Below are 18,194 nucleotides of genomic sequence, written 5' to 3'. Positions count from 1 at the left end.
TATATATTCAATATTGGGCTTACAACACTATAAGTCTATAGTATACATTATAAACATACATATAAATAAGTTATTTTATATATTATAAATATATATTTATAAAATATTATAAATATAACTATATAAAATCAGGGTCGGGGTCGAGGTCGGGGCAAGGATACCATCCCCGTCCCCGCCCCGTCCCCGGACGGGACCCCGAAACAATTCCCCGATTTGACTCCATCCCCGATCAAACCGGGGATTCCCCACCCTGATCGGGACGGGCCCCGCAGAGAATTTTGCCAACCCTAACTAATATAGTTTTAACAATATACAAGTTGCAAATACAATATTAGATTTCACTACATTTATTTTATTTTCTAATAATGAAATGTAATACATTGAATATATCTAATATTTGACTTATTAATGACCTATACAATTTTGCTTAGGTTAAAACATGTGTTTGACAGAGGTGAGCTAGTTGACACGGTCTTTCCACCCTAGAAGTTGGAGGTTCCATCCTTCATCCCACAGCTTTAAAAAAATATGTGTTCCCAATTCAAAGTGGACTTTGGGGTCAAAGCCTAGACCAAAGGTAACCCTAAACCCTAAACCCTAACGAAGAAAATGAAGAACTTAAAAGTTTAAGTAATGATTTTCAGGATTCAAAATTTTAATTTATTTCGCAATACAGAAATAAAATAAAACAATAAATAATATCAAAACCATATTAAAGCCAAACAAATCGTACCGTGAGCGAATTCCTAAAAATAAAATAATAGAAGTACCTTCAAGAATAGTCCCCATTCCTTGACTTTCAAAATAGTATCCACCTAGTCTTAACATTTTTAATATACAATATAATGGAACTTCCAAGATTACGTCTATATAATCTTTGTAGTACAAAATGTAACTTTAATCTATTAAAACGTTTTAGTTACATTTTAAATATTCATAAGCAAAATTAAAAGCTACTTCTAGAAACCCTTGAAAAGATAGTTTTACTTATCTCTCGTTTCTCCTACTTCTGGAACGATGGTAGGATAGACCTCTCTACTCTATTTTCTTCATTTATATCAACCACTTTTTTCTCTCTTATGTGAATCCTCTTTCTCCTTTGTAGGAGTTTAGTTGTCCATTGTTCATTAGGAAAACAATGAAAATCACTTTTTATCTCTAGTGGGAGAGTTCCACTTTAACCCCGGTAGAAGGGATGTTAGTCTTTGAAGTTTTAGGGTCTGTTTGGATTTACTTAAGAAAAAAAATATTTTTTCAAAAAACTCATTTATTTAAATATTTTTTATCAATCCAGTTTAAAATACACTTCAAAAACTAATTTTTTCTAAAATTACTTATTGTTTAAATTGAACACTTAAAAATATATTCCAAACAGACTATCAATCCATCCACAGACTTTCTTGGTTCCTTTTTTCATCATTTGAAGATGAAATTAAGATCAAGTCCATGTTTAAAAGGAACATCTTGGATTGAAGATCCTGATGATATTTATTTGATGTATGATTTTGCAAGCGCAATTTGGCGGTGTTGTTTCTTTTTCATGTTTAATTTCGAGGGATTTTTTCTTCACTCACCCTTTTGTAAGAGGAATAATAGAATAATAGAATTTGCTAAACTTGTGCCATCTTATAGCCTTATAGGGCCTTTAAAAGTGGGAGAAACAATAGAATATTTGGAGCTATTGAAAGGTCTTTAAGTGATGTAAGGTTCTTTCTAAGAATCAGGGTTCCTCTTTGTACGAAGTTATTTTCTTTTTAGAGCCAACATACCATCCTTTAAGGAAAAAGACAAAGGCAAAACAAAACCTAAAAACAGTATAACTATGAATCTAATTACATTTCAATCAGCCTTTCCTACTTATAAAGTTTTACTCACAATTTCAAGATTAGGCACATATCCCCTAAACCTAAAAGGTTTCCTAGAAATATACCACACAAAATGAAATTACAGCCAAGAAAAACTGAAGAAAATCCCATGACCACTGAAAAAAAACTATGGCATAAGCTGAATTACTTGGTTGCAATTTTCAACTAATCCTGCAGAAAATCATTAGTTGCCATGGTGAGTGGAGTACAGACACCAAATCAGTAACCAATCATGAATTTATGCTAGTCCTGGAAGACAAACATACCTTTTGGCTCATAAGAATTTCAACTGCTATATTAACGTCCCCGTCCGCTGCTGCTAGTGCAACTTCCACTTGGGTCTGTAAACGTTTTCAAAATATTTCGAGTCAATTGTTGTCACTGTAATAGCATAGACTGCTATGTTTTACATGTACCTTTCTTTTTTTCAATAAAAGTATAAAGCAATGTTAACCATGTGTCAGAATACAAGTGGATTCACAACTTTAGGAAACAAAATATTCTTTTAGAAGTTGATCGAGTTGTTAATTGTAATATAGCCTTTCAAGAGTAGGAAGTTGGAGACTATCCAATTAAAACTTAACAAACGCCTAACAAAGAGTTTTGCAGGCTTGAAAGGCAAGGTCATACATAAGAGTGAATGCAAAATGAAAGGCATCCAAAATCTAGACAGATCTATATTTTTTCCAGAAGCATACGGAAGCCTCTGATCAAACTAGCAATTTGTTTAGTCATGGTCTCTCGAATAGAATCTTCCATCTCTGATTAATGAGAGAACTAAATTTATATACAATGTTTTAAAAAAGCCCTCTCGGGCACGTGCCAGGCTTAGAGCGCAAGTCGGCCCCTTGCCTTGCAAAATAAGGCGCGCCTCAGGCACACGCCTTTTGTGAAGTCCCAAGGCTCAAAGCCGAGTCTTGGCCTTGGGGCTTTTTCACTATTTTAAAAAAATAGTAATAATTAAGGGTTTTCCTTCTTTATTAACTTAAAAAATCAAGTTTACTAAGCTTAAATGCAAAATTTCTTGTGTTTGGGATCTTTTTTTTCCTCTATATTTCCACTTCAACCATGTTTTCTCCTTTTAATATAATATTTTTATATATAGTGCGCTTCAGAAAAAAAAAAAGAAAAAAAGAAAAAGAAAAAGCCTGCGTCTTTTACTGGCTTGCGCCTACACTCCAGAGAGTCATTACGCCTTAGTACACCTCGGCATTTGAAAACACTGTTTATATAAAATGTCAACGTCTCTACACAAACCCAGTCTCACGAAAAAGTACATATCTTGCGGAAAAGTACATAGGTACATGGTCAAGTCTAAGCACGTATGGCACGAAATCTTCACTAATAGAGATAATCGACAAGGCTACTAATCTCGGTGCGAACCTTTCAAGTATGAAAACCTTACCTCTCTAGAACTATTCTAATAATATGGTATTGTAAAGATTAGAGGACAGAAGGACGGAAAAAGAGTACTAGCAATATAGTCGCACACTTCACAGGAATATTTTAAATGTAATAAAAATGGATTATTGCAATGACATCGAGTAAAAAAGTTACCTTTTCAAAGCCCATCGATACTAATTTTTGAATCTCTGCATCAGAGGCAACTGATCTCTGCAAAAAGTTCACAATTAAGCCAAAGATACTCTGGAAAGAGCAAATTATGCAGGAAGTCGAGTCGAACCTGGTTTTGGATTGGGGTTGCTTGATCTACTACTGCACTATCATTGTGCCTAACAAAATCATCAAGTAAAACCTTATAAGATGTTGGAGGTGAGAAAATCAAGCATGGCAATCAAGTACGGATGTTTGTATCTACCAAGGATTAAAATATCGATGTCGATATCGATATTGACATTTCAATTTTACAGATATATCGAAAAAAATATCGATATCAAACAATATTTCTGTATATCACGAATTTCATAAAATTTATTTAGATTAATAATTAAGTTGTTCTTACTCCCAAACTAAGTTATGAATAGTGTTATTGATATTCTGTACATATTGGACTAAATAGATGACATCTTTTATGTTTTACAAGCATTAGTAAAAGATGTTGGACATATCTATGGATATTTAATATCGATATCGAACCCTTCGATTTATGAATATATCGACGTATAGACGTATATTTTCATCTTTGGTATCAACACTTATAAAATGCTTCTTGAAGAGTTTAAAGCACTTCTTTCAAGTTTTCTTGGATAAAGCACCTAGTAGGTTTTATGCCAAAAAGTAAAAGACTATCAAATATTTACAAGGAGCATTCTCAAACAGACCCATAGTAAACATATATGACATATAAATCTCTAGTTTTCCATAGTGTTAGATTTCCATAGATTTCAAATACCAGCATGGACATTTTTCATTGCTCACTGTACTGCATGCCGAAATTTTCACTTGGACCAATTTCGAAAGTCAATACATCATCAACGTCTAGGATTGTAAAGTGAATAAGTATGTCACCAAATTGTGATTAAATTTGCTTTTAGAGTTCAGATTATACATCTCTCAGGCCGAGGTATACATCATAGGACAAATATAAAATGAAAAAAATATATATTAAGAAAAAATAAAGTACTTACCCCTAAACTTCAATTTTCATCCAATTAGACCCTAGACATATTTAAACGTTGCAACATCTACCCTCTATTCAATTTCAGCTAATTCCACCCATTAATGTAAAAATCTCCCTAATTTCAATAATACCAATTTTTTTTAACACTTTTGATTTGATTAATACACAGATTAACCATAGAATAGCTTCACCAAAACTCACAATTTAACAAAAAAAATTAGCGCTATTGTTGGTTAATTGATATAACTTGGCAATTTCAGAGGTAAAAATTGATTTTCTTTTTTCCAACATCTTATTACCTTCCATCAGATGACTGACGGTTTGCAGAACTCCTATCCAATAACCTAGTCTGTAGGTTAAACTCTGAATCATCAGCAGAAATTGTTTGGTTTTGAGCGGAACCAAGTGTTCTTCCACGTCCAGGAAATCTGCTGTCTTGTTGTGGCTGTACCACGTCAACTTTCCAATAAGAAAATCTTTTTTTTTTAATAAGAAACAGAGAATATATTCAAAGAGGAGCAAAAGCCAAGGGCGGGGGATGAGATGGCACCCCCCCCCCCAAAAAAAAAAAAAAAGAAAAAAAAACACTAATGTATAAGAGCCTTCCAATTGTCGAAAATCATGGAGAGGCTACAATTATAAAAGAATTTAGTGTAATTGGTGCTGTATGTTGACTAACAGTCCAAAAAGAATCATTCCTTTATTTCCAAATGCACCATAAGAGGGCCTGCAAAGCGCATCTCCAAAGAATAATCCCTCTAGCGCTGAAAGGACTACCGTGCAGCCCACCCAACATCCAGTCATCAATTTTGCTTGGGAGGCAGCAATCGATCCCAAAAATACTAAATAAGAGAGTCCACCCCTTATAAGCAAAGCCACAGTGCAGGAAAATGTGATCAAGGGCCTCCTCAGTTCAAGCATAAGCACAAACAGAAGGGTTAAGAGAGGAGTTTTTAAGCTTCCTTTGGAGCATGCCATGAGTATTTAGGCTTCTATAAGCAAGATACCAAAAGAACTTCACTTTTTTGGGGATTTTGAGCCTCCAAACGAGACTCACCATGGGAAGGGAAGAGTTTCTCTGAGTGATTTCAAAAAGGTTTTTCAAGTTGTGAACTTCCCCCAGGAATCTAAATTCTATTCAAGGCAATCACGGTCATTCTAGGGCATCCAAGCGTTCAGAGATTTCCACCACAACAATCATATCACCCAATTCTCTATCCAAAACATATCTTCTGAGGCCAAGATCCCAAGATTGATTAGAGGCGCACCAACAATCAGCAATCCCAACATCCTTTTTCAAGGACAAAGTAAAAATGTCAGGAAATTTTTGAGCGAGGGGTTGAGAGTCACACCATCTGTCCTTCCAAAATCTGATAGTTTTCCCATCACTGACGATAAAATCCTTGAAGTAAAAAGACTGCTCTTTATGTTTAAGAATTCCAGCCCAAAGTCTAGAACTTCTATCCCTCTTTGGATTGTCTGTATACCACCCGAGACCATTCACACCATAAATAGCAGCAATTATACGCCTCCAAAGGGCATTCTCTTTGTGGCAAAATCTCTGGAGCCATTTCATAAGGAGAGCAATGTTCTTTTGATGGAGGGATCCAATCCCAAGGCCTCTGTAGACAATAGGGAGGGAGGTAGAGTTCCAATTTACAAGGTGTGTAGTGGGATTGGAAGGACCCCTTCCAAACAAATAATGATCTTCTCATGATGATTGATAGTAGTAACCAGAGCTTGCATAAGTGAGAACAAATAGCACAGAAGACTATTAAGAACCGAATGAGCTAGAGTCAGTCTGCCACCTTTAGAGAGGGAAATACCTCTCCATCTATCCACCTTCAATTTGAACCGTTCCTCTAGGTTTTTCCAAGCTTCCTTGGCACTTTGATTACCATCGATAAGAAAGCCCAAGTAGGTGAAGAGAAGGTTGTCCACCTTGCAACCAAACTTAGTGGCATAAAGATTCACTTCCTCTCTATCAAGGTTAATACCAATAATGGAGTATTTATTAACATTAAGAGACATTCCCGACCCCAAAAGAAAGAGGTTGACAACTTTCCAATAAGAACATCAAAATTGAAAATAAACCAAATATTTAGGTCTAATTTCATAACCATTTTGTTTTTAATTTTCTTCTTTTGGAAATGAGAAAAAAATATTTGTCAAAAAATCCATTTTTATTTGAATTCTTTTGATAAAAACGGTTTAAGATACACTTTAAAAATGTTACCAAAGCTTTTTTTAAGTGGTTGCCAAACACTTCAATTTTTCCAAAATGACTTATTTTCAAAATTAAACACTTGAAAAATTAAACTAAACACACCCTTAGTCAAATTCCCGAAACAAAAATAAATTTTTAAGAACTACTTATTTTAGTTTTCAAAACTTCACTGTGTTTAAAACATTTTTAAAAAGTAGATAACAAAACAAAGAAACTCATGAGTGGAAGTAAAAGTAGTGTTTATAAGCTTAATTTTTAAGAACCAAAAACTAAAAACCAACAGGTTAGCAAAAGGAGCCTTAATGACATCCAAAAGAATAAGAGAGATCTTAGTGATCTATTCACAATTGCAACGAAGTTTCCACAAGCAACTCCAAAAGCTTGCACTGCCCTCCTGTCTTCAATCTTCATCTACACTCTCTTGCTAACTCCTAACAAACTAACTCAGCAAGTTATAACTGCCAAGATAACTAATCACCCTAACTAATTACAAAAAAAAACTAATCACCCTAACTAAATAGTGCCAATGATCAACCTAACCACAATGCAGTTCCTTTCTAGCACTCATGAACTACTCAGCATGTTCTCTTCGAATGATTTTGTTAATAACCTGATTCTGTATTGTATTGGTGCTAACTCATGTTTCCCTGTTCTATCTACTTCCCCATTCTACATCAAAAGCCAAATCATACATGTATAAAGTAATTTTAACCATTTTAAGAGAATAAGATACCTCAGTAACCGTCTCTCTGTGTGGCATCCATGAAGATAAGTTTCTCCAAACATTTGGAAAGGAGAGGCCACTGTTAAAATGGAAAAGGTAAAATGGATGGAAATGTGAATATATATGAAACTGGGCAATATAATACATATAATCAGCGTAAGAATTTACTTGGACATGGTATTTTGGCCAGAATATGTTGGAAGTTGAGCAGAGGGATTTCCACCAGTGCACAAAATAAATTTATGTCGCCTCACACAGGAAGACTACAAAAAAATTTACCATTATGAACCAAAATCAAGGTTGTTACAGCAAAGAAGATAAGCAAAGAAAAATAGATCATTTCCTCAATTAAAATTAAAAAGGTCAAAAATGAAAATGGAACATATGCTACCTCCTAACAAGAGAACTCAAGAACATGAAGAACAAACAAGCAAACTAAAAGATAGAATTGTATTGCAATATCAATGAAGAAATTACAATATACTACATAGCCTTTCGAGAAGGCTACTCTCCCAAATTTCCCACAAGGAAACCACTACCAAATTCTTCACACCCTTACTCCCAACCTACTTCCTCTATTTATAACTAAAAAACCTAATCAACTAACTATGTACTAATTTTCCCCTTCTAATACCCATACAAATATTCTACTAACAATTCTACTATTTTCATAACTAGGGGCCTAACATATGCATAACAGTATCTACAGTTAATTGATGACCAGGGACCTAAGATTCAGAAATTTACTGAAATTTTAATTAATTTTAATACTTGTATATGATTTAAGAATATTTAATGACTATAGATACGGTTGAAAATAGAAGGCTTCACCGTTTAACCCTAAGGACATTTTCATAATTTATTTTCGTGCTAAGTTGTATTAGGGTTTCCTACCAGTCTATTTATACTTTTGCCCTCTCTTGTACGTATTATTAGAAAATAATTAAAAATGTTCTATATCATGGTTTTTTTCTCCTTGTTCTAGGGTTTTCCACATAAAACATTGTGTGTTCATTTCTTCTTTTATTTTCAACATGGTATTAGAGCGTGGCGATGAAACCCTAGCCGTCATCAATGAAGATCAATCAAGTGAGTCACAATCACCACCAGTCGGCAACAATGGCGTTACCGCCGCTGACATAGCCACCGCCGTACAAGCTGCCATGGAACGGTATTTTCAGATGACGTATCCATACCTCCTCCAGCAGGCGCAACAGTCAAGTTAAGCCCAGCTAGTCGCATTCTCAATCGAGCCGAGAAGCACCCAAACAAGGCCGATCCAGCTAGCCACGCTCCCAGTTGAGCCGAGAGGCCTTCAGACGGCGCCAACCCAGCCAACTGCTATTCCGATCGGGCCGAGCTACCTCCAGGCAGCGTTGGTCCAGCCATTTGCATCAGCCCAGCCAAATCCACTCATCGATGCCTTCGAACAAACCCAACTCCAGCTGATCCCAGCCAATCCTTCACCTAGCCGAACCCTAGCTTCAACTAGCTGCAACCCAGCCTTCAGACTACTCTAGCCGTCTTCGATCACCAGTCGGCTTCAATCAAAGCTTTGACCAGCTACGCCATTGCTGGTGGTCTGGTTCCGATGGCTCCAAACGGCAGTAGCTATCCCCCAACGGTGTCGAGCGGCAGCACCAGTAGCCAACGGAGTAGTTTTGAGGGTGGAGAGTCCTCTTCACCATATCTCAGACAGCAACCCGTATAGGCAGCCACCACAGACCATATGGGTTTTATTTCAGGCGAACAGGGCACTACAGACCCCATGAATCTATCCGAAACAGAGGTCCAACAACAGTTCACCCATCTTCAACAACAGATAGCAGCTCTTGAGGCAGCCCTCGGGACAACCACAAATATTCAGTCAACCCCGGTCCACTCAGACCTTCTTCCAATCTACCGATATATTTAGAAAATCCGGTAAATTCTTTCCTTCTTTACCCACAACAAATTTCTTGTCTGGTTCAATGGAAAATTTTGTAGGATTTATTAGTGGGGAGAAGTTGAATGGCCAAAACTATTTCTCATGGTCTCAGTCTATCAAGATTGAGGAAACAGATCGGGTTTATGATTTTTTTGCTGGTTTGAATTCAAAATTCGATATGGTGCATGGTCGGATATTGGGACAGCGACCGATACCCTCCCCCATGGAGGTTTGCTCAAAGGTTCGTCTTGAAGAAGACAAGTCCAATGCCATGAATAACCTTCTTATTTCTCTAACAGATTCCGCTGCGTTTAATGCAAAGTCATCTGAACCTGATGGTGATAAGCATAATAGTAAGCCTCCTCCGGTATGTGAACACTACAAGAAGCCATGGCACATTAAAGATCAATGTTAAAAGTTGCATGGTTGACCACCGAATAGTAGACGGCGTCAGTCACATGATAAGTCAAATTCGAGACGAGCACTTGTGGGTGATTCAACAAATGGTAATTCTCAGCCTCAATCTCAGGTGAATAATCAGCATGATTCTGGTGCTGTCGGTATCAATGCTATTGCCCAGTCAGGTACGATTCAATCCTTTGGTCTTATTAGTATTAATGGTAAAAAGTCGTGGATTCTTGATCGGGAGCTACGGATCACCTAACCAGCTCATCTAATCAATTTATTTCGTATTATCCGAGTGTTGGCAATGATAGAATTAGGATTACAGATGGATCCTTCGCTCCTATTGCAGGAAAAGGTCATCTCTCCCCATTTAAGGGTTTGACCTTGCAAGATCAACATGCCCCAAAAATATCCTACAATTTATTGTCTATCAGTAAAATTACAACATCGAGTCTCATTTCAATTCGATGTTGTTTCATAATGTTGATGTTTCCTCCTTGAATTGTGATGTGTGTATTCGTGCTAAACAACATCGAGTCTCATTTCAATCTCAACCTTATAAACCATCCAAACCATTCATTGGTCCTTCACCCATCACCACCTCTACTGGCAAACGTTGATTTGTGACCTTTATTGACGATCACACTCGTCCTACTTGGGTTTTTCTTCTTACCGATAAGTTTGAGGTGTCATCGGTGTTCCAACAGTTTTATACCACTATGGAAACTCAGTTTAACACAAAGGTTGTCATCCTTCATAGTGACAACGGGCGGGAGTTCTTTAACAATACCTTTCGTGAATTTTTGGCATCTAAAGGAATTGTTCATCAAAGCTCTCGTGCTTACACTCCACAACAAAAGGGGATCACTGAACGGAAAAACTGCCACCTCGTTGAGGTTGCTCGTTCCCTCATGTTGTCTACCTCCCTTTCGTCTTACTTGTGGGGGTGATGTTGTCTTAACTGCAGTGCATTTGATTAATCGCATGCCTTCACGAGTTCTACAATTTTACACTCCTCGAGTGTTTCAAAGAGTCGTATCAAACCACACGTTTTATTCCTGATATTCTTCTCCTTGTGTTTGGGTGTGTTGTCTTCATCCATACTCATGGTCCTAATCGCACTACATTTACTCCCCATACCCAAAAATGTGTCTTTGTCGGATATCCCCTTCATCAACGTGGATATAAGTGTTACCACCCATCATCCCGAATGTATTTCGTTTTGATGGATGTTACCTTTCTTGAGGATCAACCCTTCTTTCCCGTTAGTCATCTTCAGGGGGGGAAAGCTCTAGTGAAGAACTAATTGGTCCAACTCTTCTATTTCATTAGAGTCATTCAAGTCACTCCCTGAACCTATTCTGAGCATTAACGATATTGTCCTACCTACCAAACAAGTCTCGTTGATAACATACTACAGGAAGAATCTCAGGAAGGAAATGGTGCCACCTGTTGTTGTTTCTCTGGTTTCAGTCCATGAGCCAGATCCAACATCAGCTCAAGGTACTCGTACCCTTGTCTCTAATGATATTGATGTTTGTGCTAAGAATGATATGTGTAATGAGGTGAGAATGTAGAAGTCTTTGACAATACCGACGCTTGTACCAAGGAGACCATGTGTGAGCCGATAAAGCTGAAAGTGACAAGTCTAAGGAAACAACCCCAGAAAGTGATATTGTGGTCGGTGAGGAAGAGTGAGTGGAAAAAGTACCAGAGGTAGAAACTCTATAGCAGGAGGATGGATGTGGGGTTATTGATGAAAGGTCAGATAGAATAAAGAGTCATAATGCCTCTCTTGATCTTCCCATTACTCTGAGGAAAGGTACTAGATCTTGCACTAAGTATCCTATGCATAGTTATTTGTCTTACTGTAATTTGTCCCCTAAGTTCAAGGCACTTACTACAAGCCTGGATACGATAACAATACCAAACAGTATACATGTGGCAATGGAGATTCTTGAGTGGAAAGCTGCGATTATGGAGGAAATGAGAGCTCTTGAGAAAAATAATACTTGGGATCGTGTTTCTCTTCCTAAAGGGCATAAGACAGTTGGATGCAAGTGAGTGTTCACTATAAAGTATAAGTCTGATGGAACTCTTGACAGGTACAAGGCTAGGTTGGTTGCTAAAGGGTTTACTCAAACCTTTGGGATAGACTACTCAGAGACTTTTTCTCCTGTAGCAAAGCTAAATACCGTCCGTATTCTTCTGTCAGTGGTCGTAAACAAAGACTAGCCAGTCCATCAGATCGATGTGAAAAATGCATTCCTTAATCGTGAGTTAGAAGAAGAAGTCTACATGAGTCCCCCTCCAGGTTTTAAGGCTCAGTTTGATCACCGGGAGTGTAAACTAAGAAAGTCCCTGTACGAATTGAAAAAATCTCCAAGAGTGTGGTTTGATAGATTCACTACCTTTGTTAAGTCCCAAGGTTATGCTCAAGGGCACTCTAGTCTATTCATAAAAAGGTCGGTATCAGGGAATATTGTTGTTCTTATTGTGTATGGGGATGATATTGTTTTGTCAGAGGATGATGCCACTGAAATTATCAGGCTTAAAAAGAAAACGGCTGAGGAGTTTGAGATTAAAGACCTTGGGAGATTAAGGTGTTTTCTAGGAATGAAAGTAGCACGGTCAATAGAAGGGATTTCAGTTTCTCAACGAAAATATACACTAGATCAAATAAAAGAAAGAAACAAGTATGACTAGATGTAAGCCCGTGGATACTCCAGTGGAATTTAACACAAAGCTTAATGATTTTGTTGACAAAGTTCCTGTCAATGAAGAAAGATACTAACGTCTAGTAGGAAAATTGATCTACTTATCCCATACTAGACCGGATATATCCTATGCTATCAATGTGGTGAGTCAATTTATGCAAGCACCTTACGTGGAGCACATGAAGGCTGTGAAACAGAATCTTGAGATACTTGAAAACTACTCCTTGTAAGGGTCTGATATTCAGAAAGAGCGACAACAGATGTATTGAAGCTTATACTGACCCTGATTGGGTCGGCTCTGTTATAGACAGAAAGTTGACGTCGGGTACTGTACCTTTGTGTGGGGTAATCTTGTTACTTGGAGAAGTAAGAAACAAGGGGTGATTGCTAGAAGCAGCACTGAAGCAGAATACGTGAAGAAATCTGGTTGAAGAAAGTTTTGTCAGATCTCCATCAAGATAGTGATTGTCCAATGAAGCTCTATTGTGACAACAAAGCAGCGATAAGCATAGCAAACAATCCAATTCAACATGATAGGACAAAACACATGGAAATAGATAGACAATTCATCAAAGAAAAACTGAACGGTGGCAGTATCTGTATTCCATACATTTCTTCTGCTCAACAGATCGCAGATATTCTCACAAAAGGATTACTCAGGTAAAGATTTGATTTTTGTGTTAGCAAGTTGGGTCTTATTGATATCTATGCCCTAACTTGAGGGGGGTGTTGAAAATAGAGGGCTTCACCGTTTAACCCTAAGGACATTTTAGTAATTTATCTTCATCCTAAGTTGTATTAGGGTTTCCGACCAGTCTATTTATATTTGTGCACTCTCTTGTATGTATTATTAGAAAATAATAAAAAGTGTTTTGTATCGTGGTTTTTTCTCCCTGTTCTAAGGTTTTCCACGTAAAACATTGTGTGTTCTTTTCTTCTTTTATTTTCATCAGATACAACTATTAAAAAGATAGAGTTTTAAGTTCTAAAGAAAAGACCTAGATAATGATCCTGAATTTTTTTATAACTTTTTTTATTTTGTGATAAGAAATCACTCCCATAAGAAAAAATGAAAGGACAAAGCAATGCCGTGCAAAAGACCAAGGCCAACTAACAAAGGAAAAGAAACCAGAAAAAAATCAAAAGTTAAAACAAGTTAGGACAAGATTTTGAGGGAGATGGGGTGATGCCCAAAGGAAGCATGAAGTGTTCAATATCACAGACCACTCAACATCATTATTCTACTCTCCAATCCTGATAGGTTGTAAGGCTTCTTTCTCTTCAAAACTGTTACTTGAATACTTACTCTGCTAGACTTGTGACGAGATTCTTTCACATCAACTAAGTCAACTAAACTTGCATGTTGGCCCTAGTCTTAAAGATTCAACCATATTGTCAGACTTTTGGTGAGATAATTAGACTTGTGGTCATGAACATAGCTTGAAGCCTTGAACAGTTGAACTCCTCCCTCGAGGTTGGAGGTTCAAAGCTCCCCGCCCCACAAAGGGAAGTCACACTGAACCTGATGGAAGAACTTTTTACTGTGGAGAATACTTTATCCCCCACAGATGCATCCCAATTGGCAAACCATTTTCTGAAGTTTGTTGCAAAATAAATGGCAAAGTGTTGCGAAAGACTAATAAGGGACTATTCATATGGCTGTTTATACCGTTTGGACCATCCGCCAAAGACACTTTCACCATAGTAATAAACCAGGTTCTAGAATCTTTTCTCAAACTCTCTGTCATTCTTTATTTTAACGATATTACTAAACTCAAAGATCACAAAGTATATGTTAATCTTATAAAATGTATCTTCAAGGTTTCGGATCTTCTTCTTGGTTTTATTGCAAGTGGCAAGGACATCTATGTCAACCCCTACCAGTGTTCAGGCTATCAGAGATTGGCCAACGGAGAAACTAGTAAAGGTACAAAGTTTCTTTGGTCTAGGCTACATTTACAGTAATAATCTCATTTACCATCCATTGCCATGGCAACAAAATACTTACAAGCAAAGAGGAGGACTCCATAGCAGAATAAAAGGACGTTCCAGGTAAAAGAAAATTTAATAGCCCATAAATATCTGCAATGTTGGCATAAGAGAATCAGCACCTTTAATTCCACGATATAATATGGAAAATTTAGCCTAAGAGATAAGCACAGATAAGAAAAACTGACATGCAAATCCAGTCATTATGCCACATAGGTGCCCTAGAAATGAGACGTTTGTCATTAGAAGCTGGAACACCACCAACAAAATCCACACATACCTAAACCAGGTCAGAGGTCTTCAACCAATTATTAACGTGGATACACATAATAGTTTAAATTAGTTACCATTTAGCATATTTTAATATTTAAGCATATTAATAAATATTAAAATTACCATTGAGCAGGAACACTAAAGAGGCCAAAAACACTGCAAAAGAAAGGGCAGGGAAAAGAAAAGTGTGTTAGTTAACCTAAATGCACTAATCAATAATGGAAACCACCATATACAATGGTATTATTATTATCAAAACATGTCTATATAAAAGAATTATCCTCCAAATGTTGTACGTGTAAGACTCATAAGAAAAATGGGTTATCTAATAGAGCAAAGAAAATAATCCAATTTTGAGGCCCAAAGGAAAGTTCTCCTTGCTATCTAATCTAGAGTTTCATTTAACATGATGCCTTTGGACATCAGAGAACTATATTTTTTTTGTATCAATGTTCAAAAAACAAAGCAAAGACTAAATATCATGCACTATGAGTCATTGATTAAAAAGACTTACCTCCTGGATTGAATACCACTCAAACTTGTCTCTATAACAATCAATGAAAACAAAATTCCAGAGAATCCTATGGCACACTCATTCATAAAGTTGTCATAATGATGAAAGGGGTTATGAGCCATGACAACTGCGATGGAAAGATGAATAATAGCATTGCTTATGGCTAGGAGAATTGTCAGGTAGAGCATGCGGATTGATCCCATGATTCTCTCTAGTTCAGAACCCAAAGGCACTAAAGCCAACATGTTGAATAAAACATGAAGTAGTGAGCCATGAAAAAGAATGGACGTAAAAATCCTGTAAACTGCATGGCAGAACCAAATAGCATTAAGATCCATGAGAAGAATTGGCCGACTTCAACAATAACCAACTAGCAAAGTAAAAAGAAAAAATCTTATGAATGAGTGTATACTGCCGTGTAATCATAACAATCAGAAATTATAAACTAAGAAACATAGGTCCCATTGCAAAGTGAATTATGAGTATAAATTATGATACCAAGTATCAGTTCAGGGTACAAGTAATTTAATTCCTTCTATTTCCATACCCTGAGACAGTACTCCAACTGAACATGAAGAGAAATTGACCTTCATTTAAAAACTATAGAACACAAAATTTTTAAACAAATGTGCTCAATTAAGTAGGAGACTGCTCTACATATTGCTTGAAAGAATGATCATAGGTATTGGCTGGTTCAAGATAGTTGTCCATCATAAATTCCAACATAACATGGTGGCATGGGCACCCTAAACTAGAGTTAACATTACAAAATCTAATTCAGTTACAGAAACAAGATAGATTTGTTTAAAGGCAGTTCCAATATACTTGTTTAACGTTTACTACAAGGCCCCAGGTCCTTAATTGTGGTCACTTGAAATGATGTCAGAATCCTAAGAATCTCAAATTGAGCATTGGTTAAATTCTAGCACCCTAAAACCATTTCCAGAGCATTAAAAAAATCACTATAAAAAGGGATTTAAGAGAGAGTGAATAATAGATTCAATGATACGAAAGGCAACCACTACAACCTGAGAAAAGGAGGAATGTACCTTGAAAATGTGATAGGATTGCCGCAGGTAAGAAACATATTTCGACAAATGAGTCATATCCAACCAAGAGACACATCAAGTAAATGGTTCCACAGATGAGCATAATAGCTGAAGTAAAGAATGGAATGCCTTCCCACCATTGTCCCACCCTTGTCGGCACTCCTACCTATCAGCCACCAAAACAAAAATTGAGGTGGTCTTTTTTATTCTCTTTTCTGCTATACTAGGAAAAACATAATGATGATACTATCAAGCTTATGACTTAGTTTTAAATATCATTAGAAGTCTATTTAATTAATTTTCTTGGATAATTATAATTCAGCTAGTATACACAATAGAGTATAAACTAGTTGTTTGCCTCTGGCATTAATTATTAAAAAAAAAAATTTCTCACTATTATCATGAATGTGGATAAGCCAGTAAGACCATGCTTAAGGTTACGGGTCAACTAGCTTACATACCAGTATTCCATGAATAAAATAAACATTATGTCGAGGAGAATCCCTTGAAGCATACAGTCAGTTTACATTTTCCTTTTTTGATCTGTTTATTTCCTGAAGCTTGCAGTGGGAGACTGGATTTAATTGATATTTGAGGTTGCCATCAGAAACTATACAATGCAAGGAACTCAAAAAAAAAAAAAAAAAAGTGCAGTGATAGAGATTGGGTTTTACTTCAGGTTGCAACCCTATAGACTCGCCAGAACGATTTGAAACTAACGCTAAAAATAGGTTTCAACTGCCTGAAACTCTCGTAGCCATCGTCACAGTCCATATGTATTATTTACTAAATAGCAAGATTGGCAATAACGTTACTCTCCAAACACAATTCCAACAACCGTAACAAATGGAAGTGGGGCTTTTCCCTACTCTATAACACCTCACTGGACGACCGGAGAAAAGAATGGAAAGGAAAAGGCCTTCCAGTTGAAGCAGCTTCAAAAGAACATAAACATGATGGTTGGGCCATTTTCAAACTTCACCTAAAAGGACAAAGGTTCACTTTGAGAGGGAGGAAATTACATCAAGATTTTGACTTAGTCCTAATTCTTACTTGAGGTTTGTGTACTTCTGCATTTTTCCAGCTGAGATAGCTGTAACTCAGCTGCTTGACATTGGCATCAGTTATCAACGTTTGGATCTCTCAAGGCATAAAGTCATTTCCTTATATGTACAGTTTTGGGAGTGCATCAAACACTTAATAAATCAAACTACGACGGCATTTAAGAACTTCCCAGTTAATTACGCTCATCTTTAAAGAAAAACAATCAATTAAGCACCAACTTTTCAGAACCCCAGAAGAGTTATTTTCCTCCAACTCTTATAGCAACAAAACAAACTTCATATTGTGTTAGTTTGGCTTTACAGGTTCGAATTCTTGAACAGAAATTCAAAGCTCTGGACAAAATCAGGCCAAATTGAAGATTACATTAGGGGAAAAAATACTAATTCAAAAGTTTACCTCGGTAACGATGTTGGATCTCATCCTTTTCCTTGCAAATTCCCAGTAAGTCTAGAGAGTTCTTGAAGCAACTGCAAACGCTTTGAAGATTGAAGATGATATATAGGATTACAAATTTAACGTATTTCACGTAAACGGGTATTCTTTCAAAATCTTGTGGGTCTCTTCGAATTCATTAGCTCGAGTTGTTTTTCCCCTTCTGTCCTCTTAAATAAGTTTTCCCATAGCTCCTTAATTAAACATACCCCCTTCCTGAAAAATAATGGACATTTTTCCAAAAAAAAATTAACGTTTTTTAATAATTATCGACAAAAATATAATTCAACCGAAGAAAGTGTAAAAAATAGGGTAGTGAAATCGTGAACCCGATATACGATTACAAATAAACCATGTACTTGGTTCACGATTTAACCCAAATCGTAGACGAGGTCCACGACTTCCTTCCACATCACGTGAAGCAGT

The 18,194-nt window shown here is 36.7% G+C and overlaps 1 protein-coding gene across 1 annotated transcript; it reads right to left on the bottom strand.

Annotated features, from left to right (window-relative positions):
* Positions 1-1,710: 1,710 nt before the first annotated feature.
* On the bottom strand, positions 1,711-17,957 carry RBL15 (RHOMBOID-like protein 15). The gene is made up of 13 exons (XM_039026805.2): positions 17,733-17,957; positions 16,272-16,437; positions 15,223-15,526; positions 14,832-14,864; positions 14,624-14,715; positions 14,455-14,528; positions 7,566-7,660; positions 7,407-7,476; positions 4,746-4,891; positions 3,550-3,598; positions 3,423-3,479; positions 2,132-2,206; positions 1,711-2,036 (listed from the first exon to the last, which is right to left on the bottom strand). Exons 1-13 carry the CDS (start codon positions 17,754-17,756, stop codon positions 2,031-2,033), a joined length of 1,191 nt encoding a protein of 396 aa, XP_038882733.1. The 5' UTR covers positions 17,757-17,957; the 3' UTR covers positions 1,711-2,030.
* Between the last annotated feature and the right edge of the window lie 237 nt (positions 17,958-18,194).

Source organism: Benincasa hispida, chromosome 3 (assembly GCF_027475165.1).
Source record: "Benincasa hispida cultivar pf3 chromosome 3, pf3_genome.v1.1, whole genome shotgun sequence".
Classification (NCBI taxonomy): Eukaryota; Viridiplantae; Streptophyta; class Magnoliopsida; order Cucurbitales; family Cucurbitaceae; genus Benincasa; species Benincasa hispida.
Note: the sequence above shows the minus strand (reverse complement) of the source record. Positions and strands in the feature narration are given on the sequence as shown.

Excerpts from the sequence above, each read along its gene's own strand:
- RBL15 (XM_039026805.2), bottom strand. The coding sequence starts at position 17,756 with ATGAGATCCAACATCGTTACCGAG. Across the intron at positions 7,661-14,454 it reads TGGAGTCCTCCTCTTTGCTT|TCTTCCTGTGTGAGGCGACA; the intron begins GTAAGTATTTTG and ends ATTTTTTTGTAG. Across the intron at positions 3,480-3,549 it reads CAACCCCAATCCAAAACCAG|AGATCAGTTGCCTCTGATGC; the intron begins GTTCGACTCGAC and ends AACTTTTTGCAG.